The 14,545-nt window shown below is 41.3% G+C and overlaps 1 protein-coding gene across 5 annotated transcripts; it reads right to left on the reverse strand.

Annotated features, from left to right (window-relative positions):
- Window positions 1–6,337: 6,337 nt before the first annotated feature.
- On the reverse strand, window positions 6,338–12,149 carry ube2wa (ubiquitin conjugating enzyme E2 Wa). 5 transcript variants are annotated; one of them, XR_008388760.1, is made up of 8 exons: window positions 11,511–12,149; window positions 10,793–10,884; window positions 10,482–10,584; window positions 10,235–10,390; window positions 9,751–9,826; window positions 8,331–8,871; window positions 8,004–8,110; window positions 6,338–7,603 (listed from the first exon to the last, which is right to left on the reverse strand). XR_008388760.1 is itself a non-coding variant. In XM_053652022.1 (6 exons), exons 1-6 carry the CDS (start codon window positions 11,523–11,525, stop codon window positions 8,843–8,845), a joined length of 471 nt encoding a protein of 156 aa, XP_053507997.1. In that variant the 5' UTR covers window positions 11,526–12,149; the 3' UTR covers window positions 6,338–8,842. The 5 variants fall into 5 exon arrangements, 2 of the variants coding, with proteins under 2 accessions (XP_053507997.1, XP_053507998.1); XR_008388758.1 differs by having other exon boundaries at window positions 6,338–8,110; XR_008388759.1 differs by having other exon boundaries at window positions 8,004–8,871.
- Window positions 12,150–14,545: the final 2,396 nt, after the last annotated feature.

Raw genomic sequence — 14,545 nt, forward strand, 5'->3', positions numbered from 1 at the left:
GAACCAGATGAAGCTCATGCAAACTCACACAGCTGCTCATCTCTGACATTTCACTCCCTCACTGCTTTCATTCAAAAGGAATGTGTGTGTGTGTGTGTGAGACAGAGTGAGAGAGAGATACCAGGACTCAGCGCACTTTCCGGTCACCGTGCGTAGAGGAACACTGGGAAGTCTGACTTCCCAAAAATGTCAGTTTGTTATTAGAGTGTAACATTATAACACACGTCATCATTCGCCGCTGGAATGTAGATTAGACAGCTTCGTCATCTTTAATATAACACAAAAATAAATAATAGTAATTGTGTAATGCTGTATAATAACATATGCAATTGTAAAACTTTTTTTAAAATCTGCAACAAAATATGTGATAGACTCTATCAAAACCTGTAAGTTCGTAGCGTAGGCCAGCCGTCGCTCCTCTCACGCATCAGTGAGCCTTGGGAGCCCACGACCCTGTCTCCGTTTCACCGGTTCTCCTTCCTTGGACCACTTTTGGTAGGTACTGTTGGCTCAAATTTAGCCTATTACCCAAAAACACTTAAAATTCATCATAGAAGCCAATACTCACGTCTCCCTCTGAGCCCAGTTGGAGATAGAAAAAAATACACCAGCCGTGAGTGAGAAGAAGCAAGGGTCCAGCTTTATTGTTCCGTTCCACCACACGAGATCCACACCGATGAGAATTCTCAGAGGTGATCCCAATACCCTGAGCTTAAGCTCCAGTATTTATACTGTACTTACACACTAAATAACCCAGATGTTTCAAGAAGACTACGATCTCACTACCAATAGGGTTAAAAAAGAGCTCATTTACCTTACTCTTATGTTCCAGAAAAGGGCTATTCCACTTACACATAGAATTGAAACCAGGGGTTTTAATTTACACATAAAATCAGAACCCAGGCATTTCTAATAACCCAGAAAATAAAAACCCAGCGTTTCTAGTTACTCAGAGGATCAGAAACCAGAGTTTTCAGTTACCCAGGGCATCAGAAACTTCGTTTTTCATTTACCCAGGGAATCGAAACCAGAGAGTTTGAATAACCCATAAAATAAAGTGGACAAGACTAAACAATCTAGAGTGACCTTGGTCTTACTGTTATCTCGCAGGGGGGGGCAGCTTGACTCAGCCACCCTTATAAATGGGTTCTTTCTATAAATGGGTTCTCATGGTTCTTTCTTAAAATTAAGGCCTTCCTTGCGAGACAAGAACCCTCACCATTTGAGTCATGAGTAAGTTTACATTTTCCTGTATTTCTAGTTTATAATTTATTTTCATATTTGCACTATATTTCTTATTTTATATATATTTATACTACTTGAAAAGCGGTTTACTGTACTTCCAACTTCTTAATATCATTACAGTTCTACTGTCCTGCATATCCTACTATTCTGTTTTTTATAGAGTTTCTCTATTACTATAAGATATTATTAAAGTTATTCATGTGTGTGTATGAGAAAGAGAGAGTGTGTGTGTATGTTGTGTCTACTTGCCCGCCCTTGACTGTACGAGCGTGTGTGTGTGTGTGTGTATTAGCCCTCCTCAGCTCAGCTCGTATACCTCTTTTTGACTTTTTTGACTACTACTGCTCTTAAAGATCTTTAAAGTGTAATTCCAATTTGTCAATGTCCGCCTAATCCCGCTTCTATGTGTCTAGGTGCCCGTCTTTTCTTCTTCTCCCCTTTGCTGGACGCTAGGTCTCCCTTATGTTTATTTTATGACATTTTTTATCCACAACACTACTAACCCCTGCACACCGGGAACACCCCACCACACCTGCTGTTTTGGAGACGCTCTGACCCAGACGTCTAGACACCACAGTCTCTCCCTTGTCAAAGTCGCTCAGATCCTTACACTTGCCCATTTTTCCTGCATCCAACACGTCAACTTCAAGAACTGATTGTTCACTTGTGTCTAATAAAAATACCCCCCCACAGGTGCCTCTGTTACGAGAGAATCAACATTATTCACGTCACCTGTCAGTGGTTTTAATGTTATGGCTGATCGGTGTAGATACATGAATCGTACTAGGTGTATTATGATTATTCTAACTGTGGAATTAAGTGTAAAATCACAGTTTCATCATCACCGTGTAGCTGAAATGTAAATGATTACGAGTGACTTTCTCTCTAAAGCATCCTCATGGTTTTTCCCTTCCTCTGAGCTGATAGTGAACGGTGACGTTGAGGAAACAGGAAATTGAGCTCGGGCTGTGATGTGCGTTTCCAGGTACGTGTTGAGTGTGTGTGAGTAATCGCGGTAATCGCAGAGATAACGGGATCTCCCTTCTTGGGATATTCATTTATCGTGATATGGTTTCCCATTAATAACATCCTGATGCTTTTAGCCAATAAAGAGAGAGGGCACATGTTCCAGCGATGGTGACGTCAGTGGAATAAACCTGTACATAACTGCTAATGATCAGTAACGGAAAGGTTATAACACCGTCCCTGCCTTCCTAATAGAGCTGAAAATAAGGCATAATAATCGCATTTTCATGAAGGTACACAATCTTTCTGTAATGCGACAGTCTGAGTTATGACAATCACAGAAGCCTGGACTTGATCCAGATCTGGATGTATCTCCTCTCTGTTGTTTTAGCTTTCACTAAGACGTTAGCTGATCTCATGGGAGCGCTGCTAACACAACATGTTCATGATTCATCTGGGCAGAACAACGGTTTCTCAAACACTTCCACGTTAGAAATAATGACTAACACACGTCTAGACGGCCCTTCAGTCCATTCGAGAACCTTTTAAATTAAAAAAATCATATGAGAAGATCCTAGTCTGTGAAATTCCCAGTTTTACTATTTACTACTATTACTAGTACTAGTGAGGTTTATCCTCGCATCATCTCTACCTAAAAAGGGCGATGCGATGCAGCGGCGCTTTAGATCCTTAAATCTGCCCAGCTGTCTCTCCTCCTCATCTGTACACTCAAACATGCTGATACCACAGTTAACACCACCGCCCTCGTCATCACGTAGATCGCCACCTAGCCGAGCCGACTCACGCAGCCGCACTGCATTCTGGGACACAGCATTTGCTCCACTACTACTGGATTTCTCAAGTACTGTATATTGACATATAAAGCTTTAAACCGCGGGAGGTGGGGCCTAAGAGGGGCGGAGTCACAACTAAACAAACAAACTAACTAATGCCAGAAATCAAGACACCAAACCTCTCGGACTGCATTCAAAATAAAAAGGTTATTGTTATTGTTATTATTATTATTATTATTAGTACTATTTACTATTTTATGTTCTGATTCACAACTCGTCAGCGTTCACCTGTAACCGCTGCTGGAGTCAAAAAAAGACTTCCATTGTTGTGCTGAACATCTGCAGAGGCGGAAAGATAATTAAATAAACTTTCAAATGAACACTTTTCCCTAATTACAGCTACATTAAAATGAAAATTAAAGCCACAGATTGTTTTTATTCCTTATATTTTTATTTGGAAACTTCAAGCACTTGTTGCAAATCTTTAACATCATGGATGATAATACATTATACAGCATACACCAATGAATTACCTTTCTGTGCTTTTTAACTGTATTACTTCTATTTTTAATTTACTACATTTAACACATTCAAACACGTCCATAACAAAACCATCAAATTTGCCCAAATTACTTAAAAACACCTTCTCATGAATATCCTCCTGTTTGAATTTTTGTCTTGGTTTATTTTTTTTCCAAATAGATTTATGTGGTTCGATTTTACACGAAAAAGTAGTATAAGCTCTAGCCCCACCCCTAGCTCCGCCCCTAAACCTCATTGCTTCATATTAAAGAAAGACTTAAGCTTCTGATCAAAGGGTCAAAGTCACTGATGCAATCTGACATTTTGAGCAAATTGAGTAAAATTCCACTTGAGAGTGAAGAACACGCCTTTCCTGAGTAGACGGGGAACCTCGGGTTAAAGGTCACGGGCGTGAGAGTTTAAAGTCGTGAGGACGGGGTGGGGAGGTGGTGGGTGCAAAAAAAAAAAAGAAAAGAAAAGAAAAAGACTTCACAGAAAGGGAAGCTAGCGATGAGAGGAGTGTTTAGGTGTGGTCTTTTTTCTGAATTTCACTGCAAACAAAACAAAGTAAAAATACAGTTTAAAAAAACACAATCTTATACATTTTAGTGATCTGATGGGTTTGTTATTAAATTTGCTTTTCCCTTTTTATACAGAGACAAATATGTCTTTCCCAGATATCACACACACACTTCTGTGCCAAAATTTTCAGAGACAGGACACACCGATCGTATCTAAAGTTCACGTTATTTTTAGGAGACTCTTATAAGATACGGAGGTTTAGATGAATCCCATTTAATCCAGAACAGTGTAATGACTACAGCGTAAGGACACTGTAAGACATACAACTTTTATAATGCTGATTTCCACCACTCTCCATTCCAACCTCTGCTCTGAAATATTTCATCTGCTTTTATGAAATAAAACTGGAAATGTGTAACAGTGCACTCTCACTCTCACACACACACACACACACACACGCACAATGTGGAATGTGGAGAAACTTCTGAATGAGGCTGTTTGTCTCTCTTACTCACACGTCACACTGAGGGTTTAGGTTTATTAAATCAATCGGGGAACATCATCACCCCGCGCACTCCACTTCATTTCTGGGTAATTTGAGTCAGCCGAAGATATTTCAGAACTTTCACTAGTTCCTCTTACTTTCACTGCAATCTGTTATTTTTAGCTTCTGCTGTATTATGAGAGATTTCAATAAAATGTTCTCCAGATGGAGGAGCTCCCACTCATTACAGGTTCAGTGTAGAACCCTACAACAAAACGCTTCCCTGTCAGAAAACATTCAACAAGCACTTTCCGTAAGCTAAGAACCTTTAAAGAACCCTTTTTTACTAAGCGTGTGTGTGTGTTTATTATCGGTGTAAGCATGCTGTACAAACTCCAAATTATTGCTCATTGTTTTCTACTTAATACCTAGAACCTGTAAGAAAAATGCCTCTTTTCAAGGCTCCAGGTATAATCATGAGTTCTTAACCTCCCAGAATGGTTCTACACATGAACGAGTGTACCCTTAGCTCAATGTGAACAGGTTTTAGTCGCTCTGGTGGAATGTTGTGCGTTCATATTAGAAAAGGTTCCAAGTGGAAACCTTTTAGGAAGCTAAGAACCCTTAGTGTTCCGATGAACCTCCAAAGAACCCCTGAAGAACCGTTGTGTGTGTATTAACTGGGTAACTCTACATTATTGCACATTATTTTCTTCTTCATACCTGGAACCTTCCAGGGATTTTGATACTTGGTCTCTTCGAGGGTTCATTGAATATGTAAGAGTTCTAAGCCTCCAATGAGGGTTCTACTACACTTTGTTGTAGGGTTCTATGCAGTGCTTGCTTGTGGAATACATTTACTGGGGTTGGTGAGCAGTATGGTTCTTCAGTGGATTCTTTGATTCCCAACAGAGTTCTACTGAGGAACTCGTTCTGACGAGGAAACACCAAGGGTTCACCCTTAAGCGCAAGAGACGTTTTGTCAATACAGTTTATTATATAATACTGTTTTAAACAAGTAAACAAACAAAAATATTTTTCTATCATTATGACAGCCCAAGAACTTTTTTTGTGAAGAAATTAATCTTGTCCCTCGGAATCTTTTAGTGTTTAATCATATTTTGTCTTCTACTTGTCTGATCCTAAACGGTAACTCGTTATTATATATAATTTAATAAAGTTATAATATCATAATTTGCAAATTGTGTGCTTATGAGTCAAACTAATACAAATAGCGATGCTGCCCTCTAGAGGAAGCAGTGGGAATAACAGTGGAATATCCTCAACTCCAAACCGTCCATCCATCCATCTTCTATACCGCTTTATCCTCTTCAGGGTCACAGGGAACCTGGAGCCTATCCCAGGGAGCATGGGGCACAAGGCGGGGTACACCCTGGACAGGGTGCCAGTCCATCGCAGGGCACAATCACATACACACTCATTCATACACTACGGACACTTTAGACATGCCAATCAGTCTACCATGCATGTCATGCACTGGGGGAGGAAACTGGAGTACCCGGAGGAAACCCCCGCAGCACAGGGAGAACATGCACACTCCACACACACACACACACACACACACACACACACAGGGCCACGGTGGGAATCGAAACCCCAACCTGGAGGTGTGAGGCGAACGCGCTAACCACTAAGCCACCAACTATGTGCAGATTAATTTGCTCCATGTTCATGAACTAACTTGATAAACAAGTGCATTAATAGTAATAATAATACCAAAGGAGTTGTCAGAGGGTTACTCAGACCACATTAACATAAATGCATATAAAACACAGAGACTGCAGTCATTCAAAATATATTATATATTTTTAAATTCAAACATTTTGTTTAAATAATGTTAAATAACAACAAAAAATCCCACAAACCATCACACATTATTAGATTAAAAATTACTAAACCTTAAAGCCCGAGCCCAAAAATCATCCTGAAATCTGAGAGAGAGAGAGAGAGAGAGAGAGAGAGAGAGAGAGAGAGAGAGAGAGATCTGACCCAATCCAGTCCTCAGACTCCAGCTGGGGCTTTAAACACCAGAGATTAACTACCGGGAAAAAAGAATAAAACCATCCTTCATAACGCAGCGCTGCAACATTTCAGAGTTCACCTGGAACATGTGAAAAACCTTGAGTGTGTACACAACCTGACGTAACAGCAGAACAGACGGCTCGAGTGGTGATATTCATTTTAACCCCCCCCCAAAAGTCAGCTCTTCCTCAAAACACTGAAGAAGAAGAAGAGCGTCTGTAAGTGGTACTGAGCTTACCTACGAGTCCTGCAGTCCTTATCGTCATTTTTCCCTTTTAAAAATCACTCCAATTATCTGCTGTGCCGACTCCTCACATTTTAAAACAAGAAATCCTCTCCGTTTATTGACCGACTACGTCCGCCTCCTCCTGAATATATTATATGGGGTAATGATGGGAATGTGAAGTGTCCATGAGGACAATATTGTGTCTGTTACTGCAATAATATATTGCGAAAATTGTATAAATGATGAGGGGAACATGTCCAGTTCCACTGAATAAAGATTTCTACAGTAACACATTAAACAGAACAGAGCCTCCTCTCTACAGTCGACACGCAGGACACGCTAAAGACCAAGCCTGATGAAATCTCCAGTGTGTTCACGTTGTAATAAATTTACCCAATCAGCAGAGACATGTTCGCTGCATTTTTTGCTTCTTAAAGGAAAAATCCACCCTGAACAACGGACAAGTCAGTATTTATAATTAACACGGGGTTATTATAGGTGTAGCTTTTTGGTTAAACGTCTTTCGTTGACATCGTGGCTGCTCTATCTTCACTCTGATTAATGTTTCCCTACATTTCCCACAATGCCTTGTTGATAACGGTGCAGTGAGGTTTATCCTCGCATCATCTCTACCTAAAAAGGGCGATGCGATGCAGCGGCGCTTTAGATCCTTAAATCTGCCCAGCTGTCTCTCCTCCTCATCTGTACACTCAAACATGCTGATACCACAGTTAACACCACCGCCCTCGTCATCACGTAGATCGCACCTAGCCGAGCCGACTCACGCAGCCGCACTGCATTCTGGGACACAGCATTTGCTCCACTACTACTGGATTTCTCAAGTACTGTATATTGACATATAAAGCTTTAAACCGCGGGAGGTGGGGCCTAAGAGGGGCGGAGTCACAACTAAACAAACAAACTAACTAATGCCAGAAATCAAGACACCAAACCTCTCGGACTGCATTCAAAATAAAAAGGTTATTGTTATTATTATTATTATTATTATTATCTGAAGCGAGTCGTATTTTTAAATCTCGTGATCTAAAACAAACTTCTCATTCCGTTTTATATTTATGCTCCGGGACTGACTGCCTTTACACACCTTTAACATTCTAAAATAATTATTGCACGAAACGTCAACCTGAAAAGACGTTAAAGAAAGAAAAAAGAAAAAGAACTATCGCTTGTCCACTGATACCGTGTGATGGGGCCGGTCCTGGGGGCGGGGCTTATTCCCAAAACCGTTTCTCAACCGTCTTCACCACCAAATCCAAACGCGATTCTATTCACCAATGAGACGCTCAACTGAAACCGAGGAGACAACAAAGTGAGAGCTTGTGGGCGTGGTCCTTTCGCTGCCATGACAACGACATGAACTCAAACTGTTTGTTGTTTTGTTACTGTAACAAGTAGCTACATTTAAATAGCTATATTTATATCGATTTTATCTAAATAGCTATATTTCACACGCATGGCATCTAGTTTGGAAGATTATTATGAAATAATAAATATAACCGTGAATTACCGGTCCACGGAATGAACTGTACGGAAGCCATATTGCTAACGCTAACGCTAACGTGCAGTTACAGGTCCAGTGAAAAGCGCTAAACATGATGCTTTTGTACTGCGGATGGACAACTGGGTGTTAAAACGCGTTCCCACAGCCGAACTTTCTCCCCTACAGGCTGTTCGTCAATAAACTCACACGGTAACCGAACACGAAACCAGTGGAATCGCAGAACACGTCTTTAAAAGGTTTAACGGTTCCCAGAACCAGCACCGGCTCCACCGAGTCAGTGGAAAAGAGGTAAAAAGTGATCCAGCACCAATCCCGCCGTTTATAAACCCTCTCCTTATACGCATCGTTCTCGCTTCTCACTCTGTACACGTGGAGTTTTACATTCCTGGAGTTTCTTCAGGTTTTTTTCAGCCTGCTGAAGTGTAACGCTCCAAATACGCCGTTTCTCCCGAGAGGCCCGCTCAGTCCCGGGACCGAAGATCCGAAAAAGTGCAAGTGTACCGTCCATGAGTCTGTTTTCAACTGGAGTACGCTAAAAGTCCCAGAACTACTAACACGTATCATCTGTAAGGAGAGAGAGAGAGAGACAGAGAGAGAGAGGAGGAGAGAGAGAGAGACAGAGAGAGAAGGAGAGAGAGAGCGAGAGAGACAGAGAGAGAGACAGTGAGTGAAAGAGAGAGAGAGACAGAGAGAGAGAGGAGGAGAGAGAGAGACAGAGAGAGAAGGAGAGAGAGCGAGAGAGACAGAGAGAGAGAGACAGAGAGAGAGAGACAGTGAGAGAGAGAGAGAGAGAGAGACAGTGAGAGAGAGAGAGAGAGAGAGACAGTGAGAGAGAGAGAGAGAGAGAGAGACAGTGAGAGAGAGAGAGACAGTGAGAGAGAGAGAGAGAGACAGAGAGAGAGAGAGAGAGACAGAGAGAGAGACAGTGAGAGAGAGAGAGAGACAGAGAGAGAGACAGTGAGAGAGAGAGAGAGACAGAGAGAGAGAGAGAGACAGAGAGAGAGACAGTGAGAGAGAGAGAGAGAGAGACAGAGAGAGAGACAGTGAGAGAGAGAGAGAGACAGTGAGAGAGAGAGAGAGACAGAGAGAGAGAGAGAGAGAGACAGAGAGAGAGACAGTGAGAGAGAGAGAGAGACAGTGAGAGACAGTGAGAGAGAGAGAGAGAGACAGTGAGAGAGAGAGAGAGACAGTGAGAGAGAGAGAGACAGTGAGAGAGAGAGAGAGAGACAGTGAGAGAGAGACAGAGAGAGCGAGAGAGACAGTGAGAGAGAGAGAGAGAGAGCGAGAGAGACAGTGAGAGAGAGAGAGAGAGAGAGAGAGAGAGAGAGCAAGAGAAGGAATAAACAGCAGCATGTTGGTTTACAGTCTCGAAGTGAAATACGAGTAAAAAAGTCACGTACACGACGGCTGTGATTAAATCTCTCACCGTGATACCACCACTTTGTCTTCTTTGGGTTTTTGTTACACGTTCGTACGTAGAAGGAGTTATCAGGTGGACGTCGCTACAGACAGAGTAAAGAGCAAAACTCAGATCATTAAACATTCTGACGTGGGGTAAACATGTACTTGTTTCATCTCCGTAAGATAGAAACATTCATCAGGCGATGAAGCTTTTCACCCGGTCCCGCTTTATAACATTCTAATCATTAATAAAACGCTGTCATAATAAAATAAACATAAACCCAAAACATTCAATCTGTACACGCCTGCTAGGGGGTGCAACCTGGACGGTGCTATTTTTTTCCATCTCACGCAAGGAAATTATTTAAAAATGTAGAAAAGCGGGAGACTCGCGTTCTTCTCATTCCTGACCGACCGGTTTCTACAAGTTACGCGCTCCCGGGGAGCACGCCGCTCTCATGGGGAACGCGGGTCGAGCTTGTCTGACGAGCTGCTGAGGTGACACTGACCTTCTCTTTGCAGCTGGACAGCATGCTGATAATACTAAGACACACGGACTGGACGGACAGAGCCGGACTCCAGTCCTCCGTTAAAATGGACAGACAGATGTGTCCGTTGCTGTAGACGTGCGGATGGACCGGAATGTTCTCGCCGGTAAACATGACCTGTATGACACAGAGGGACAGGGGTTAAGATGAAGGGCACTTGAGGAAGTGAAGAGAAAACACTGTGCACTCTGGCGCTCCCGAGGTTCACCTGAGGAGAGTCGAACGGGTATCTGCTGCTGAACTTGAAGAGAAGCTGGAACTTCTCGCCTTCGTACAGGGTTCCGGGAGCGCCCTCCATATCTATAAACCACCTGGACAAGAGACGCAAGTTAGACGCCGCCAAGGACGATTAAACACACTTCTCTCTCCTGTGTGTGTGTGTGTGTGTGTGTGTGTGTGTGTTCTAAACTACTGCATCCGTAACAGACGTCGTGTTTGAGAAGACAGTCTGTATAAATCAAACAGAAAGAAAAAAATATTTCATTTAAATACATTTTTAAACGAACTACGAGCACTTACTCCGTGATCGTATTCTGAACGCTTCTTTCGTTCAGCGTCATTCCGGGCGGAGGATCACTCTGCAAAGCCAACAGTTCCTTCTGTAACCTTTTCTACAAAGGAAAAACCATAAATACAGCTGAGTGCAAAAATTTGTACACCCCCTAGATTCCAGCTGCAGGGGGAGAACAAATCTCCATTGGAATCTCCACTGCGTCTTAGACTAATGCGCAGCTCTTAAAAGTTTGTGCACCCCTTTGACCTGCTCCGATGAATGTATTTAAATGTCCTCTCATTACCGTGAGTTAAACACTTTGTTAGGTCTCAAAACAAGCCTGGATTAATTCTTCATACAATTGTTTTTATTATAATTATTATTAGTAGTAACCTTTCTGTATATTAAAGTATTAATAGTTCAGTCTGTAAATGATTTGCTAACAGACAAACATCATAGATAGGCTGACGAAAGATATATATTCAAATCTAGTTTTAAATTATTGCTAGGAATGTATGCTATGCTGAAGCTACACATCCGACTAGCTAACCCAGCTAACACGAGAGCCAAGACTAACTGGCTCAATATCCATGATTTTCGAATTCCGTTCATAGATAACGATTTAACAAACAGATACTGGATAACATATTCTGCCTGTAACGATAGCCGTTAGCTATGTCAATTAAAATCTCCATCTAACAGTTTGAATTAACTCGGATTGTTTACTGTAGTTTTGTTACTCACCTGCATCGACGCCATGTTGGAACTCCCGCAAGTTCTAGACGCGTTCTTTTTCTCGTCACATCCGCATTTTTTTGACAAGTCCCGCCTCCTGCGCTACGATTGGCTAGTTATAGCTCTATCCTGGATCCAGATTGGCTAACTGTATCCCAGTCCGTCGTGCACTACGATTGGATAGCTCACAAAGCAGTGCATACTGTACGCATCAAATTGTATGAATGCTGCTAATAACCGATCTTTTCTGATTAAAAATAAAATGTATTAGATGGACTTAACTATGCCAAATTAACGATGCACATCACCTGTAGTCTAGATGTGCAATACAAAGTATAACAAACAAAAACAAAAAACCCCAAACAATAAAATGTCACAATAGTGATTTAGACTGCTCTAGACTACGTCCAAAATGTCCTGGATATCTCAGCAATCCAGTGGAAATCATTAGCTAATTCTAGTTGAAAATAAGACAACGCACATTTCATACCGTCTATAACATTCACTCTGTCAGCCAGTGAGAATATGTAATTTGATTGATTATGGAAAATGCATGTAACTTAAACTAGCTAGCTAAATGGTGAAGAGTAATTTAACTACATTTAAGCTGCATCCATGTTTGATCCACATCTTCTGCTAATTACAAAAAAACAAAAACAAACAAACGAACCACTTAGTTAGCATTAAAGACCCTTAACTTTTTGTTGTTATAAAAATGTGTGTGGGGGGGGGGGGGGGGGGGGGGGATAACATTAGGTTATTGTGAGAAATTGAGAGAGTGAGAGGGAAAGAGAGTGTATGTGTAATATTTATACACCTTAAATTTTTAAGTCCTATTATGGATCAGGACAGAATGCCTATATATGACATTTTACAAGTTGCCCTTGGTTTGTTGGTATCATGCAAAATGTGCTTACTTGCTAACTACATTAAGGTATACCCATAAATTGACCCATTCAGAAATTGTGTTGGTTTGCATGTTTGCTGAAACCGGTCCCCTGATTCAATGAATCATTTCGGTCATGACCGAGGTGACTCAGTGAGTTCAACGATTCCCATTCCAAATATGGGTAAGGCTGAAAGTTGAACAAGAAGGTCATGTAAATGAAACTAATATGTAGATTACATCAGGTACGGAAAGTTATTTTCAAAACATGATGCGTCCCTTTTTACATTTGACCAAGATTTGGTTAAATTTCCATCGGACTATCTGGTGTACCAGAGATCAGATCTGTTTGCTGGTCACCAATTAAAATCAGGAGATCCTTCACGTCCTTGATCCCACCTCCAATTTAACATATAAAAGGTGTGAGGTGAGCCACTGCACAGGAAAGACAGAGTTCAGACACATCGTCGCCGAAAGATGAAATCGTTCTTCATTATTTTGGTCCCGCTGATACTCTGTGGCACGTCTGTAGGTCTGTTCAGAAACTATACGTTAATTTACAAGTCAATAAACTGGTCTGAAGCTCAGCGCTACTGTAGACAGAACTACACAGACCTCGCAACCATCACGACTGCCGAGGAGCAAAACAGACTTGTGCAGTCTCAGCTCCAGCATGTTCACCTGGATTGAGCTGGAGAGAACCAAGCCACTCTCAAACACCTGGCAATGGTCTGATGGACAAAATCTTACTTTCTTTACGTGGGGCTTCAACAACATTGATGATTGTGTTGTTTTAGGTCCAATGGGAGAGATCACCACCAACTGTTCCAGCAGATGTTATTTCTTTTGTTACAGAAGCTTGACGTTTGTGAAGGAGAACAAAACATGGGAGGAGGCTCTTGATTACTGCAGGACCTACCTCACTACTTTGGCTTCCCTGACCGTTAATTGGCAGATTCCCCTGGACGAAATAGAGGCCAGTCCAGTTGAAAATGGATGTGGGTGACCAGGGAAAAGGTGTCGAGCATGTTCTCGTGAAGCTCCTGCCCAGCACGTTACGGCTGTGGAGCTCACAACTTCAGCACACATGTCCGGGAGAACAGAGACCGCAACGAGAAGCTTAATTTCCTCTGCTACTGAAGGACAAACAGACCCATGGAATATCAGGATTTTATACCTGTGAATTTGCCTGGAATAAACATATTAATGCTTCATAGATGTCGAAATAAATTTCCAAAACTAGGAACGACATCTCAGACCTGACACGATACAATTCATCCAGACCTGAATGTAGAGACACAGTCTCTTTTTTTCGTGCTTCGTAGAGTTATTCTGATGTTAAGGCGCTTAAAATTATCAACAAAAAGATTTTACTTTATGTCTCTCAGTTCCTTTTTTTATTTTTCCTCTTATCTGTTTAAAAAAAAAAAATATATATATATATATATATATATATATATATATATAGGGCACTAAAACATCTGCAAAGCACTGACATGTACATGTCTAATGTAAATGATGGAAGTCTTGAACCTTACAGTAGAGGGTTTCAGAAAAGCAGAGCACATTTAGAAATGTTAAGAATCTTTAACTATACAAAGAACCTATCAAGGAACCCTTTTAACTCTTTAAGGTCATATGGAGAACCCTACAAGTGTTTCACCTTTCTACCATGATGTAGAACGTTTCAAATGTGACTACTGGGATTGAATAATTATGCAATGTGCAGCTGCGCTATTGTCAGAGCTGCTGTTATAGAAAATTAAGCAACACCTTTTGACCAATCACAATCCAGAATTCAGCAGCGCCGCGTTGAAAAGAACAACTGACAAGGATGCAAGAATATTTTGCTTAATATGTTCTGTCCATTTCATTTAATGAAACAATAAAAAATATATTAAACAAACAAACAAAAAAAACCAAAAACAAAAAAAACAAAACACTAGCTCTAAACATTCACAATGAATCCCCCCCACCCCCCCGAATGATCAATATTTGGAAAAGACAGACCACACCCACTGAGACAGACGTCTTTGCTCCTTACGTGTACTCACAGGGCACTTTATTAGGAACATTATAGTAATACAGGCCTCCCTTTGCTCTCAAAACAGCCTCAAAGCTTCTTGGCATGGATTCCACAAGATTTTGGAAACTTCTT

Source organism: Ictalurus furcatus, chromosome 20 (assembly GCF_023375685.1).
Source record: "Ictalurus furcatus strain D&B chromosome 20, Billie_1.0, whole genome shotgun sequence".
NCBI classification, from domain to species: Eukaryota; Metazoa; Chordata; class Actinopteri; order Siluriformes; family Ictaluridae; genus Ictalurus; species Ictalurus furcatus.

Excerpts from the sequence above, each read along its gene's own strand:
- ube2wa (XM_053652022.1), bottom strand. Across the intron at positions 10,585-10,792 it reads GTTCAGAATACGATCACGGA|GTGGTTTATAGATATGGAGG; the intron begins GTAAGTGCTCGT and ends TCTCTTGTCCAG. Across the intron at positions 9,827-10,234 it reads TGTCCAGCTGCAAAGAGAAG|CGACGTCCACCTGATAACTC; the intron begins GTCAGTGTCACC and ends CTCTGTCTGTAG.